Source organism: Panthera tigris, chromosome E1 (genome assembly GCF_018350195.1).
Source record: "Panthera tigris isolate Pti1 chromosome E1, P.tigris_Pti1_mat1.1, whole genome shotgun sequence".
Taxonomy (NCBI): domain Eukaryota; kingdom Metazoa; phylum Chordata; class Mammalia; order Carnivora; family Felidae; genus Panthera; species Panthera tigris.
In genome coordinates this window covers 57,330,381-57,346,113 of record NC_056673.1, presented here as the reverse complement: position 1 = coordinate 57,346,113, position 15,733 = coordinate 57,330,381, and the positions used below count along the sequence as shown (strand labels likewise).

The following is a 15,733-nucleotide window of genomic DNA, read 5'->3' as shown; positions in this document are numbered from 1 at the left end:
TGAACCATGGCCACGCGGAGCCACTGGGTTGCTCTATTTCTGTCACGGGAGACCTGTGGTGACGCAGGGTCGTCAGGGCGGGGATCACTAAGCCGAAGACAGCGACATTTTCAAATAGGAAACAGAAGTATAATTTCAACAAAAGCCAAAGCTGAAGCTGAGTAAAAGGCCAGATCCTGGCAGGTATCTGTGTGTGGGATCTAATCAATGCATTTTAGGTGTCCTTCCCGCTTCTCTGGGGTGAGTCAGCGGCCAGGCACGGGGGCTCTCTCCCATCACCCCGCCTGCAGGGTGGTTACTTGTCAGACGGCAGGTCACCCGAAACAGGCGTTGCACTGCACTACCACCGGCATCAGTGACGTCAGGCCGCGAGGACCACACAAACAGGGACGCTGGTGGCAGGAGGCGCCGCTGACCGTCACCGGGGACAGCAGGTGCGCACGTGGCCGCCTCACGCAGCTTAGCCTCCACCTAGAGAGGGGTCTCGGAGGTGGGTGCGTGTCAGCCTCCTGCGTGAGGAAACCCAGGAAAAGGAAGTCCTAGGAAAGCCAGGAAAGCAGGTCATGTCTTCCAGAAGGACAGGGAGAGACAAGTGCCAGGGAGCAGCAGCCAACGCGACTCTCAGTCTTCCCTTCCCTTCAACTCTCAGTTCCCTGTCAGGTGAAAGCCTGACGGGGACTTTCCCCTTCCCTGAGCGTCAGAGAGGGAGAATGCCACCACGACTCTCTGGAAGCCAGCGAAATGTCACCTCGACTTCAGGGCAAAGCAGGGGAAAAGGTGGTGTTTTCTCACAGACCAATGTATTTCCAGTTTTGAGGCCAGGAGAAAGGACGGCACCGCCTGGCTCCATGAAGGAGTCTAGCGGTAGGTCAGCACCGAGGGCACTGAACTATGTGTTACTTACATGTAACAATACGATCCGGAAGCATTTCCCTTACTATGGCTCAATCCCAGGAGCTGGACTCCACTCCCGACACCTGCACATTACCCGCAGGATGATCTTTCTACTCTCTCGGCTACCTTTTCATACGTGATTGTATCGTGAAGTATGGGTATTCATTAAAAATGGGACAGTTTGTGGCTCAAACACATTTTTTTACAGGCAGGTGAAACAGAGACCGCGCTGGCTTTCTCCCACGGCCTTACCTGTCTAGAAGAATTCAAGTTTTGCATGCCCAGCCCTGAGGCAATCCCACCCAGGGCCTGATTAGGGAGTGCACTGTTTGAAAGGGGGAGCTTCAGGCTTGGTGAAGGCAAAAATGGTGAAGTCGTGGGCTCTTCCACCAGGCCGCCGTCCTGATGGGAGAAACAGAGGGTGAGCTGTGTGCAGTGTCCATCCACAGAGCACAAAGCAGTTTCCCAAGGGCGTAGAGGCGTGTGGATGGTAAGGAATCAGGAGGTCAAAACAGCGTGGGCAACAAGAGAATGGAGAACAAGGGCCAGAGGAAGAGGGGAAAAGCAAAAGAGAAACCAGACTGAGACGCTGCTTTCACTGTTAACGATTATTCCGCAAGCACACACGGTAGCTTGGGACGCTCTCATACACAACCGACCCCGCCCAGGGGCAGCAGTCAGGAGGACGACGGAAACATTCGCAAAAGCCTCATTTAGAAAACGGTGTACAACCGTGTTCAAGTAAACCCGCTCCTTCCGAGAAGTCATCATCGAGGCTCTAGGTGTACATTAGGTTGGATTCTGCTGACACTCAGCTGTTTTTGACCCGCAAACAGCAATTTTGTGCAGTTGAAGCCAATAACAGGGTAGGTTACAAAACAGACTCTTACCCTGTTATATTTATTAAGGTCACGTTATGGACCAGGCCCTTTGCAGATCTATTTTTTCTAACTTCCCAACAAACGTGTAGCAGTATTCCACATGTTAAAGGTAAGGAAACAAGTCAGCGTCCCATCCTGAGCCAAGTGTAAATACAAGATACTAAGTTAAATTGGAATTGCGCACCGCTCCTCCTGGGCCCAGCCTGGCCACAGCGTTCGGCAGGGGGGCGGGCGGGAGGGGACCCTGTTTGTTTAAGAACGGAGGCGAAGTCTCACCTCTGTCTCCTGTGAGCCTGTTTTTTGTTTTGTTTTTAAACTTGTCCTTCCTTGCTTTAATTTTATTTCCAAGGTTCAACATTCTGATTGAATTTCGTGGGATGCTGTCCTCGTCTCCCTGTGAAGTCACACCAGTCTGGAGAGGGGGCCTCGCCACGGGACGGTCCTGAAAGGACCGAACCGGTGTCTGGGCACGTGACCCACCCCAGGGGCTTCCGACGGACTCCTGCACGGACTCTCAAGTGGCCGAGCTGAGCTGGCCGGACACGGGCACCTGCACAACCACTTCAAGTCTCTTTTTCCGAGAGTAAACACATAACATCATTTCCAAGGGGAAGAACTGTGCGTATAAAATAAGACAGCGAAACAGAGATTTGAAGACCCTTGTTACTGGGCAAATGGAAGCAGACAAGCCAGCCAGGTTGACCCACTGCGATGAAAATCAGTTTTCAATTTCAGTATTTTTTCTTAGTCACATCGCATGAAACACGACACCATCTCTTTTGAGTTGAACATTCATACGTATTTTAAAAAGTGGGTAAAAGTCACTTAAGTATTGCAGCCCAGCAAGTATTTGATCCAGCTTGCATTAAGGACACGGTTAAAATGAAAAGTCCCTTGTGTTAAAAACAAACAAGCAAAACACCCCCTAAATTCATACCTTGTCAAGAAAGGTGGGGCGGTCCCCGGAAGAGTCTTTGGAGACTGGTGGGCGGCAGCCAAGGGCTTTGGTGACCCCTCCATTGTAGTCGGTCACTCCCAGTCCACGCCTGTCCACGTCCACCTTCTTTTCCAGCAGGGCGCCTGGGGCACAGCAAACAGAGGCAACAGTTACCCAAACGCCCGAGGAGCGTCAGTCAGGAGCGCCGAGCTCAAGATGGGCGCCGGTGGGAGCCTCTCAACCTCCCGGAAAACAGGGAGGCTGTGGTTTTGCTCTCGTGAGCCCCGACAGTCTGCAACCGGGCCCTGCTCCTGCCCCTCCTCCCACCACACGGGCCGCTCCGAGTCCGCCCTCCCTTCCCCTCCTGGGAGGCACCCCCTTCTCCACACGGCCTTCCCCGGTGGGGTCCTCAGGACCCTGCCCCGATTATCCTGTTTAAAACGGCTCCGCTGACCCCCCGCAGCCGTCGGTTTCCATTTCCCACGCCCCCGGGCCCGTGAGGGCTCTTCCAGACGCCGGGGACACAACGTCATACGAGACAGACAAGGTTTTCGCCCTCATGCGCTCTCCGGCCAGCGACTGGTTTCGTGTGGCTACCTGTGACTTTGTGCCGTCTTACAATTCTAACCGGGTACAATGAACTTCTTCAAGCTCACACTGAACCGATGGGTCATTTCTGTCCTGGCAGCTTGCACCACAACAGTTCGGCACCTGCATGGAACTATCAAGTCGATCTTCCTATTCACGGATTCCGCATCTGTGCGTTCACCGACTGGCTACATTTACCTGTAGCCCCCAGATCAGAACCCGTGGCACTTCTGGGGTCGTCTGTGGACACGCAGGGGATGGCGAAGAGTCCCGGCTGCCCGACACACGCGTTCCCGGCTCAGACCAAACAAGATGCTTCTCACTCGGCTCCCCTACAGCAACAAGTGTCCCTCTGTGGTCTATTTCGCGCCACTGTTTTCAGTTTTGTTCTCTTTGTTGGCGGTTTCGGCGTTGGAAATGGTCCCCAAGCACAGTGCTAACGTATGCTGTAGGGCTCGTGGGGGCAATGAGGCTGCGCCGTGCCCGATGGAGAAAACACGTCAGCTAAGTGTTGTTCAGGCAGGAGCTGCGGTGCTGTTGTTCAAGCTCAATGTGAGTGAATGAACGATACGGTGCATCCGGCAAGAGGAAGAGAACAGTCACCCATTTGTACGTGAGGCTGCCCAGAAAGAGCTAAAGCAACATCTACCGTGTGCGATGAAGCTATGGAAAGAAGGGAAGAGTGGCTAACTTTTTGGAGTCACAAGATGACGACTGATTTTCGAAAGGTGTAGCCGACAGCACTGGATTCAGTGTGGACGGCCAAAGAGGTCTATGGTCACAGGACCCAGGGTCGGGAGAATGCTAACTCCTTCTAGCCCACGTTTTAGTGTAAAGATATACGGCACCTTTGTGAGAAATATGTATTAAATAAGGTATCTTTAGCCAGAAACGCACATAAAGGAAGGTTATGTACGGACTGGTTGACAAAAATGCTGTGGCTTACAGGAATTCGACCCTATTGTTTCCTGGAGACGAATAATGAGAATCAGCTACATTTTCCATGTAAATATCTAACATAATTATTGTTTTACTTATTTATCTTTTAACTGGATCAATTTGGCGTGTAACACTGTATAAGCTTAAGGTGTACATGTTACTGGATAGACCTACATGCTGTAATAGGATGGTCCACGTAGCCATATTTTACCCTGTTACATCACCATACTACAACATTACTGTGCGCTCAGCGTGCCGTGAACTGGATCTCTGCGGCTTATCTACTCCTTGTTACAAATTCGTACCCAGAAACACCGTTACTCACCCCCCTACCCTGCTCCCCGGTAACTGTCATTCACGGTTTCCTGTGGGGTTTAACATTTTAGATGCCACATACAAGCGATATCATACAGAACTTGCCTTCCTCTGATGTGCTTAAGATCTGTCAGAATGAAGGATATGTTGCAGACTGAAGGATACTCCCCTTTCTCGTGGCTGAATCATATTCCGTTGTGTATATATGGTGGCATCTTTTCCACGCGTTCATCCGTTGATGGGCGTTCGGATGGTTTCCACTCCCTGGCTGTTGTGAATAATGTGATAAACATGGAAGCGACTATCTTGTCAAGATCCTGTTTTCCTCCTTTGGGTAGATGCCCGAACTGGAATGGCTGTGCCGTACAGTAAGTCTTCTTTTCGTTTTTGGAGGTACCCCCGTATTGTTTTCCATGCCAGGTGAACAAATTGACGCTCCCTCCGACATTGCAACAAGGGTTCCCTTTTCCCTATGTCCTCGCCGGCACCTGCTGTCTCTTATCTTCTTGAGAAAAGGCATTCTGACAGATGTGAGGGGAGACGTCACTGTGGTTTGGATTTCCGTTTCCCTGATGATCTTCACGGATCTGTTGTCCACTCTGATGTCCTCTTTGCAGAAATGCCGATTGTTATTTCATTAAAAAAAATTTTTTTTTAACGTTTATTTAGTTTTGAGACAGAGAGAGACAGAGCATGAACGGCGGAGGGTCAGAGAGAGGGAGACACAGAATCGGAAACAGGCTCCAGGCTCTGAGCTGTCGGCACAGAGCCCGACGTGGGGCTCGAACTCACGGACTGCGAGATCACGACCTGAGCCGAAGTCGGCCGCTCAACCGACTGAGCCACCCAGGCACCCCCGATTTAGTTATTTTAATCAAACTTTTTTTGGGTCATTAGTTTGACTGATAGATCCATAGATTTTGGATATTAACCCCTTATCCAGTACATGGCTTGCAAAATTTTCCTCCTGTTCTATAGGTTTTTTCATTTTGGTGCTTCTCTTGCTGTGCAGAAACTTCTGAGTTCGATGTAGTCCTCATTTGTTGACTTTTCTTTTGTTGTCTGTGCTTTTGCTGTCCACCCACCCCCCCCCCCCGCCCCAGTTATTGCCGAGACCAATACTGACAGGCCTCTTCTTTAATTTTCTTCTGTTTTTGTTTTGCTTTGTTGTTTAAGCCTTTGATCCATTTTGAATTAATTTTTGTGAGTAGTGTGAGATAGGGGTCCAATTTCATTGTTCTGCACGTCTCTCCATTTCTCCCAGAACCTTTTGTTGAAGATACCATCCGTTCCCCAATCAGTACTTTTGGCTCCTTTGTCAAATACTAGTTCACTGTATATGCTGGGGTTTAATTGTGGGCTCTATTCTGTTCCACTGGCCGAAGTGTCTATTTTTTTTTTTTTTTTTTTTAAGGAAGTTTTAGACCCAACATGGGGCCTGAACTCACAACTCTGAGACTGAGTCACATGTTCTACCAAATGAGCCAGCCAGGTGCCCCAGACTGTCTATTTTTGCGCCAGTACCACTGTTTTGATTACCGTGGCTTTGTAGTACAGTCTGAAATTCAGAAGTGTGATACCTCCACTTTTGTTCTTCCTTACGACCGCTCTGGCTACTTGGAGTATTTTGTGGTTTCACACACATTTTAGGATTGTTTTTCTTTTCTTTCAATATTTATTTTTGAGGGGGGAAGGGGTAAAGAGAGAGGGAGAGAATCTCAAGCAGGGTCCCCGTTGTCAGGCAGAACCCGACGTGGGGCTCGATCCCACAAACTGTGAGACCATGACCTAGGCTGAAATCAAGAGTTGGGGTGCTTAACTGACTGAGCCAAACAGGTGCCCCAGGATTGTTTTTGTTTCTTCTACTTCTGGGAATGCCTTTGGTTTTTTGATGGGGACCGCTTTGGGTAATATAACCAGACTAACAATATTAATTTTTTTGATCCATGAACATGGGATGCCTTTCCATTTGTTTGTGTCTTTTTCAATTTCTTTTAACAAAGTCTTACAGTTTTCATTGTGCGGATCTTTCACTCCCTTGATTAAATTTATTCCTAAGTACTATATTGTTTTTGATGTTATTGTGAATGGGATGGTTTTCATTCTTTTCCAGATGCCTCATCATTAGTGCAAAGGAACGCAATTGATTTCTGTATGCCGATTCTGTATTCTGCTGCTTTACGGAGACTGTCGACCGATTCTAGGTTTTTCGACTGATTCTTTGGAATTTTCTATATACAGGATCGTATCATCAGCAAATAATGAGAACTTGACTTCTTCCTTTTCAATACGGACAATATGGATGCCTTTTCCCCCCTTCTGCCTTGCCGAGCTGCCCTGGCCAGGACTTCCAGCACTTTACTGGACAGGAGTGGAGAGAGTCAGCATCCTTGCCTTATTCCTCATCTAATGAACTCTTTCAACTTCTCTCCACTGAGTAAAAGGTCAGCTGTGGGTTTGTCACCTACGGCCTTTATTAGGTTGAGGTACGTTCCTTCTCTACCCAGTCTGCTTAAGGGTCCCCCCACCCTCCCAAATCATGAAAGGATGCTGTATGCTGTCAAATATTTCTTCTGCATCTATCGAGATGATCACATGATTTTTATCTTTCAGTTTCTTGATGGGATAGATCACATTTACTGATTTGTGTATGTCGAACCAGCCTTGCATCCTAGGTACAAGCGCCACCTGGTCACGGAATGTAATCGTATCCATGTGTTGTTGAACTCAGTTTGCTAATATCTTGTTGAGAATTTCTGCATGTACGTTCATTGGGGATATTGGTCTACGGTTTTCTTGTGGTATCCTTCTTAGGTTTTGGTATCAGAGTAACGCTGGCCTTGTAGAATGGGCCTGGACGTATTCCCCTCTCCTCGATAGTTTGGAAGAGTCTGAGGACTGATGTTAATTCTTCTTTAATATTTGGTAGAATTTCTGTCAGTGAAGGCATCTGGTCCTGAAGTTTTCTGTGTTTTGGCAACTGACTCTATCTCTTAACTCACTGGTCTGTTCAGATTTTATATTTCTTGCTGATTCGGTCTTGGTAAGTTGTTTCTGGAAGTGTATTCATTTCTTCCAAGTTAAGTAATGTGTTGGCATATAATTGTTCACAGCAGCCTCTCACGGTTCCATGCATTTTAGTGGTTATTAGTTGCAGAGTCTCCTCTTCCACTTCTGATTTCATCCCTTTGAGTCTTTCTTTTCTTTTTAGGTCTAGCTGAAGGTTTATCAATTGTGTTTTTCTTTTTGACGAATCAGCTGTTAGTTTCACAGATCCTTTCTACTGTTTTTCTAGTCTCTATTTTATTTATTTCTGCTCTGATCCTTATTATTTCCTTCCTTCTGCTAACTTTGGGCTTAATGTGTTCTCTTGCGAGTTTTGAGGTGTGAAGTTAGGTTGCTTCTCTTACCTCTCTTTAAATTCTTAGTATGTGGGGGAGCCTGGGTGGCTCGGTCGGTTAAGCGTCCGACTTCGGCTCAGGTCACGATCTCACGGTCTGCGAGTTCGAGCCCCGCGTCAGGCTCTGTGCTGACGGCTCAGAGCCTGGAGCCTGTTTCAGATTCTGTGTCTCCCTCTCTCTCTGCCCCTCCCCTGTTCATGCTCTGTCTCTCTCTGTCTCAAAAATAAATAAAACGTTAAAAAAAAAAAAATTAAATAAATAAATAAATAAATAAATAAATAGAAAGAAAGAAAGAGGGGCGCCTGGGTGGCGCAGTCGGTTAAGCGTCCGACTTCAGCCAGGTCACGATCTCGCGGTCCGTGAGTTCGAGCCCCGCGTCGGGCTCTGGGCTGATGGCTCAGAGCCTGGAGCCTGCTTCCGATTCTGTGTCTCCCTCTCTCTCTGCCCCTCCCCTGTTCATGCTCTGTCTCTCTCTGTCTCAAAAATAAATAAACGTTAAAAAAAATTAAAAAAAAAGAAAAAAAAAAAAGAAAAAAATAAATTCTTAGTATCTGTGTTTAACTGCTACAAGCTTTCCTCTCACAACTGCCTTTGCTGCTTCCCACCACATTTGACATGTTTTCACTGTCACTTGTTTCGGGATACTTTTTCACTTTCCTTTCAACTTCTTCTTTGACCCAATGGTTGTTTAGAAGTGTGTTTAGTTTCCACATGTTTATGGATCTTCTCATTTTCCTCATGTTGAGGAAGATGGTTGGTAGGACTTCTAACTTCTTAAAACTAAGAATAGTTTGGGGGCACCTGGGTGGCTCAGTTAAGCGTCTGACTCTTGACTTCGGCTCAGGTCATGATCTCATGCTTGTGAGAATGAGCCCCACATTGGGCTCCACACTCAGTGTGGGGCCTGCTTGAGTCATTCTCTCTCTCTCCTCCCCCTCCGTCCTTCCCCTGTTCATGCTCTATCGAAAAGATGAAAAAAAGAAAAAGAAAAAAAGAAAGAAAGAAAAAAAACCCCCAAACAACCCCTAAGATAGTTTTGTGGCCTATCAGATCTATCCTGGAGAATGTTCCCTGTGTGCTTGAAAAACGTGTATATTCTGCTGCTGCTGGATGGAATGTTCTGTGTATATCTTTTAGGTCCATTTGCTCTGAAGTATGGTTCAATTCCTTTTTTCCTTATTGATTTCTAGTCTGGAAGATCTATCCATGGTTAACAGTGGGGTATCTGAAATCTTCCATAAAATTACTATATTATTTCTCCTCTATGATCTGTTATTAATTACTTAATGTAGTTTGGTGGTCAGGTGTTGAGAATGGATATATTTATAATTTGCTTACATCTTCTTGACCTATTAACCCCTTTGTCAGCATATAATGATCTTCTTGGACTCTTGTCACCCTTTTTGGCTTCAAGTCTATTTTGTCGGATATTGAGTATGGCTATGCTCGCCTTCTTTCCGTTTCTGTTTGCTTGGAATATCATTTTCCATGCTTTCGATGTGAGCCTGTGTGTGTCTTAGAGCTGCAATGAGTCTCCGGTGGGCAGCACGGACTTGGGTCTTGTGGCCTTATTTACTTTAAACATTTTTAATAAAAAAATTTTTTTTTAATGTTTATTTTTGAGAGAGAGAGACAGAGACAGACAGACAGAGAGAGAGTGTGTGGGGGAGGGGCAGAGAGAGAGGGAGACACAGAACCCGAAGCAGGCTCCAGGCTCTGAGCTTGAATCCACAAACTGTGAGATCGTGACCTGAGCCGAAGTGGGACGCTCAACCGACTGAGCCACCCAGGCACCTTGGGTCTTGTGGCTTTAATCCATCCAGCAGCTCTGTGCCTTTAGGTTGGTGAGTTCAGTCCCATTAAGAGAGATTACGGACATGTGAGCACGGGCTACCGCCCTTTTATCTTCTGCCTTCTGGTTATTCTGTCTCTCTACTGTTTTTCCTTCTGTCTCTGTCTACCTTCATACGTTGACGGCCTTCCATTTTCTCAGTCTCCCCCTTTTCGTGGTTTGTGTGTCTGTGCTAGATTTTTGCTTCACGGTTACCACGAGGTTTACGTTAAACATTGATGGAATAGTCCCTTTTCTGCTGAAAGCAATTTCTCTTCATTGGCTTATAAGAGTTCCATCCGTTTGCTCTCCCCCTTTTATATTTTTGATGTCACAAATGATCTCTTTTTAAAGGTGCTATGATTTTGTTCCCAAGTTGTCATAGCCGTAAGTTATGTTTAATTCTCTTTTTCTTTACCCTTTATGAGTTAAGAGTTTAATACACCATTCTAGGCGTGCCTGGGTGGCTCAGCTGGTTGAGCATCCAACTCTTGATTTCAGCTCGGGTTGTGATCTCATCGTTCATGAGATCGAGCCCGGCATCGAGCTCTGTGCTGAGAGTGTGAAGCCTGCTTGGGTTTCTCTCTCCCTCTCTCTCTGCCCCTCCCCCACTTGTGTGCGCACGCTCCCTCTCTCAAAAAAAGGAAACGTTCAGAAGAGTTTAATATACCATCCTAAAACACAGCTACAGAATTCCGATTCTATTTATCACCTTTAGTTATTACTATTTTCACAGCAGCTCCACAATGAGGGTTGCTCGTCCCTTGAGGTAAATCTCATCTGTCACCAGTAAGCGCTCCACCGGCACGGAGATGTCTCTGTGGGCCCCTGAGCAAGCCCGTTCTGGGGCCAGGTGCGAAGAACACGCTCAGTCAGTGTCGCATGAAGTCTGGCCTATGGTCCCAGTGTCTTTCTCTACGAACGCAGTGATGACCTCCCCTCAAAATAGATGGGAAAAACTCATCTCTTGGCTGAAGTACAGAGAAAAATGAAACAGGCGAACGTGCCTCGACGTGGGCTTTGGCCATCCGTCCCCAGGGTCCACCAGCCTCCAGAGACTTGCTGTGTGGTTACCACGCTTCACACGCTTGCTCTTTTGCTGAAGCTTGGTCCTGTCTACCCAGCACGAATTGAAACCATTAACCCAAGACTACGATAAAATGCTTCTGAAAATCCAAACTCCACAAACTGGCACCTTTTAAGAAAGTATGCGTTAAGGGCGTCAGAGTACTCACTCATGGCCTGGTCAAGATTCATATTGTTGCTCCTCAAGGCCTCTTCAGCTGGTTCTCTCTGTGTGGGAAAACAGAACTTTAATGAAGATTACGCCTCGACAGTAACAAAAAAGCTAGTAGAGAATTCGATCACTATTAGCTTAGAGAAATGATTACGGCTGACGTAACATTACTGGGTTTTGGAACCAAAAACACTGCCCTTCGTTGGCGAGGCTAGACACAAACGTCTTCTAAGTAAAGGCACTTCGAGTGAGAACACGCGCCGGGTCGACTTTTAAAGAACTTGCATCTAACACTTTAAAAACAAAACGTGCGGGGTCTGTGGAATCTTGTCGTGGACTCCACACCACAGTGAGTAGCAAGGGTTCGGCGAGGATGAACTCTCTGCCGGAACGACTTTGGGAACGTCCCGGCAGCCAGTCAGAGCACAGAGCTCCACTCTCCACTGCGCGGACTCTGGGCCCTGCTGTTGCCCACTCGCCACCAGGCAACGTACAAAAGACCAAAACGAAACAAGCAGATGCACGTTGATAACTATTCACGTTCCTACGAACGGAACAGATGCGTGTCAGTGTGTGCGAGCACCACGGTGCAAATGGGGACTCCCGGGCAGGCCGCCGGTGTTCCGCCCGCGCTCTCACGCGGGAAGGGGCTGGGCCACCCCCGGGTCTGCGGCCTGCCCAGTGACAGAGGGCGTGTGCCCGACGCGAGGCATGTCGTTTCTGGACCGGGCCGTTCTGGACCCATTCTTCAGGAACATCCACAGAAATCAAAGACAGATGTTCACTTGAGTAACGATCTGGAAAGAAGACCTTTGAAGGGAAGACCGAACAGACCCAGGGGATATCCCTCAGGAGCTGAACTCCTGCGTTAGGATCTCAGGAACGGGATGCCTCATGGCACATTTTCGGGGGACACCGTACAATCTGAACTCTCCCTACATGTGACCTGAGACTCGGGCACTCAATAGGACTGGTTAGGACTCTTTTTTTCTGGACCTGGCGCTTTGGTACTTGATCCCAAGTTTTCTCTTGTGATCTCTGTCAATCCACCGCATAAACTAACGAAAATTCACTTTTAATTATAATTTAAAAGAAAATGCAGAGCTGTAGAAGCCAAAGAAAGGAACGATCACGCGGCATGTTTTACTCCAGAGGGCTCGCACACCCTACTTGATGGAATGGTGTGGATGCTCGCTCTGGTTGAAAGCAACGGTCCCTAGACAGAAGCACTCGGGTAAAAGGGGAATTTACGAGTTAGGCTGCATGAACACTCTCCTCCCTCAAAAGTCTCGCTTGTTACGTGTGACAACCGCGGGCAGGACACAATCAGGGCCATGCATGGCAGCACACGCGGAGGGAAGCAGTAAAAATAAGACACCAGTCACCGGGAAGCCCATGTCCGTGAGTTGTTTGATCAGCCGGTTCATGATCCAGGCCTCGTCCTGCTTGCCAGACGTTTTCATGCCCTAGGACAAAGTGTGGGTCACGGGTTAATACGTTTCTTCTAGACACGGGAGCGGCCTAAACTTCACGGTGATTTCAAGTTAGAGACTCTTTCTGTATTAACGTCGAGCGATGCTGTGCTCCAGAGTCCCTGACTGCTTCGTGGCTAGTACTGCGGAATGCTTTAGGGTGCGTGTGCAAGTTGGCGTACGTGTGTAATTTAAGGACTTTAAAAAAGCAAGATAATTATTTTTCTTCCCCAGAGAATTAATTTAGTTCATCACAAATGTGTGCCACTTCCATTATCAAATAATCCTAAGCGCTCCTTTGAACACGGCCCTATGCTAATACTATGTGAAGTTTACTAAAAATTACATGTTTTCTGCCCTTTTATAAGCTTTACTGTCAAAGATGACAAAATGCAGGGGGTTCATTCCAAAAGAATGAAAAGGCAACAAGATGAAAGGAACAAAAAGCCTGTTAATTTTATTGACTATTCACTGCTTGCAGCCCTTGGGGTAGAGAAGACATAAATGGCAAACGTCAGTGAGGGAGAAGATGAAGAGAAGAGGAGAGGCGATCACAAAAAGCAAGCTAGGGCAGCAGAGGAGGGGAGCGGGGGGGGGGGAGGGGAGCACAGGGCAGGGGAGAAGGGGAGCACAGGGGAGTGGAGAGGAGCACAGGGCAGCGGGGGAGGGGAGAAGGGGAACACAGGGCATCGGAGGAGGGGAGCACAGGGCAGCAGAGGAGGGGAGCACAGGGCAGTGGAGGAGGGGAGGGGAGCGCAGGGCAGCACAGGAGGGGACGGGAGCACAGGGCGGGGGGGTGGGGGGGTGGGGGAGGGGAGAAGGGGAGCCACAGGGCAGCGGAGGAGGGGAGGGGAGCGCAGGGCAGCACAGGAGGGGACGGGAGCACAGGGCAGCTGAGGAGGGGAGCACAGGGCAGCGGAGGAGGGGAGAAGGGGAGCACAGGTCAGCAGAGGAGGGGAGAGGAGCACAGGGCAGTAGAGGAGGGGAGGGGAGCACAGGGCAGCGGAGGAGAGGAGGGGAGTGCAGGGCAGAGGAGGAGGGGAGCATGGGGCAGCCCACAAGGGCTGGGCGAGGATGTTAAGTTTTCTCAGTGACGTCCCTCCTCTTCCAACAACTACAAAGGTTCTAACCATGTGTTCACACCGGGGAAAGAACACCCTCCTCTAAAATCACTCCTCACGGCGCTCGTCCAAATGGAGCCTGCCGTTAACTGCAGAATGGGGTCTGCGTGGCGATATTAAACCAACCAACGGGCGCTCTTTCCTCGAGGAGGTGCTTATCTGGAGGCGCCTGGAATCACTGCCGGGGCCGGAGGTGCCAAGAGTACACGGTGTTTTAATTTACCTGTTTCGTGTTCCTGGTGCCGTCATTAACTGGGTTGTTTGCCAGCCCAGCCGAGAAAAGACTCCTCGTCTGATGTCTGTAATCGCTTCCGCTCCTGATGAAGCGAGCCCTGATTCTAGGTTCTGGGTTCTGCTACTGCTAATTAAATGCTCTGCTGAATTAATGTTTCTGAACAGATCACACCTTCGTAGGATTCGGATGGAGACACAGGGTGCGCGCAAAGTGCCTTCTTCCTACCTCACCTTCCGTCCGCTCGGCTCCCGCTCGCTCTTCGCACGCGCGGGTGTGCGCACGCTTTCGCTCCCCGGCCCCACAAAGGTGTGCAGCGCGCGCTTCTCTGTCCCTTGCCTTCTCATTCGACAGCCTATTTTGGTGGTCTTTTCAGATGAATACAGGGAGACTTCCTTTATAAAAATCTGTTCAGCTTTCCCTCGTATGGATGTGGGGCGACTCAGTCACCCCACTAACGTACATTTAAACCATCACTTTTTTCCCTACAAAAACGCGACAGGAGAAGACGGTGTACAGGTGCCATCTGCTACGCCCGTGACAGGCAGAAGCACCACATCCCGGCGCTGGCCCATCTGTAACCGCGACAGATGACGCCAAACCGCCCTCCGCGGGGGCCCCACCGACTTAGAGTCCCGCCAGTGACGTGGGAGAGGGCTGCTTTTCTCACAGCTTTGCGGACAGAACCCGCTTACTCAACGCTGGGGGCTCTGCTGGTCCGAGAGATGAAAAGTGGCATCTCCCAGTGTTGTTTTAACTTGAACTCTTTCTGCAGGGCAGGCTGAAGGTCCCTTCAAGTGTTGAAGAGCTGTCAGTGTTTGTTTTCTAGGGAGCATCTATTTATATTCTTTGCTCATTTTTCTAGGGAGCAATCTACTTATCGATTAAAAAAACACGTCAGTTTGTAGGGCCTTTATGTATATATCAGGGAGATCAGCCCTCTGCACGATATGATACAAATATGTTTTTCCAGCTTGTCTTTCGATTTTATGGTATTTTCTGCCGTGTGCTTTTTTAAAAAAAATGTTTACTTATTTTTGAGAGGGGGAGGGCAGAGACAGAGGGAGACACAGAATCCGAAGCAGGCTCCAGGCTCCGAGCTGTCAGCACAGAGCCCGAAGCGGGGCTTAAACCCATGGACTGCGAGGCCATGACCTGAGCTGAAGTCAGACACTTAACCGACTGAGCTTCCCCCCCCCCCCCCCCAAGTACCCCTGTCATGCACGGTTTTACTGAAGTCTGTAAATCTTTCAGGACTGAAAGTTTTGTAAATTTGATGATTTTTAGATTTTTCTCATAGTTAGAAAGGCCGCTCACTCCTGCTCTAAGATTGTTTTTAAAATTCTTTCACATTTTTATATTTGTATTTATCATATTTAAATTTGTGATCTACTTGGAATTTATCTCGGTGCTTATACGAGTTATGGATCTCACTTAAATGTTTTTCAAATGGCTGCCATTTATTGCAAAACCACTTAATGATGTACCTCAGGAGTCTTCACGCTTAATGGTGTCGGGACCAATCCCATTACTCTGTCTTAAAGATTCTTTTTTTTTTTTTTTAATGTTTATTTTTTATTTTTGAGGGAGAGAGACAGAGCGCAAGTGTGGCAGGGGCAGGGAGGGAGGGAGACACAGAACCCGAAGCAGGTTTGAGGCTCCGAGCCGTCAACACAGCCCTATGTGGGGCTTGATTCCACAGACCGTGAGACCATGACCTGAGCCGAAGTCGGACGCTTAACCGACTGAGCCACCCAGGTGCCCCAAGATCGAGGATTCTAAAGAAATTCTGTTGATATGTTGATCGTACTTATCAATATTTACCGTAGGAGAAATTCAAAAAACCACTTATTCACTTGTTTAAAAATTACAACAACAAACCCAT

General features: G+C 48.3%; 1 protein-coding gene across 3 annotated transcripts in view; it reads right to left on the bottom strand.

Annotated features, from left to right (window-relative positions):
• TNRC6C (trinucleotide repeat containing adaptor 6C) overlaps positions 1-15,733 on the bottom strand; it is a 96,833-nt gene that overhangs the window by 23,191 nt on the left and 57,909 nt on the right. For 2 of the 3 annotated variants that reach the window (XM_042967328.1, XM_042967327.1), the window contains exons 7-10: positions 12,409-12,489; positions 11,022-11,079; positions 2,713-2,855; positions 1,147-1,296 (exon numbers count right to left, since the gene is read on the bottom strand). In XM_042967328.1, the coding sequence (XP_042823262.1) occupies positions 1,147-1,296; positions 2,713-2,855; positions 11,022-11,079; positions 12,409-12,489 (432 nt within the window). The remainder of the gene's footprint in view (positions 1-1,146; positions 1,297-2,712; positions 2,856-11,021; positions 11,080-12,408; positions 12,490-15,733) is intronic. The other variant, XM_042967329.1, reaches the window with a different exon arrangement.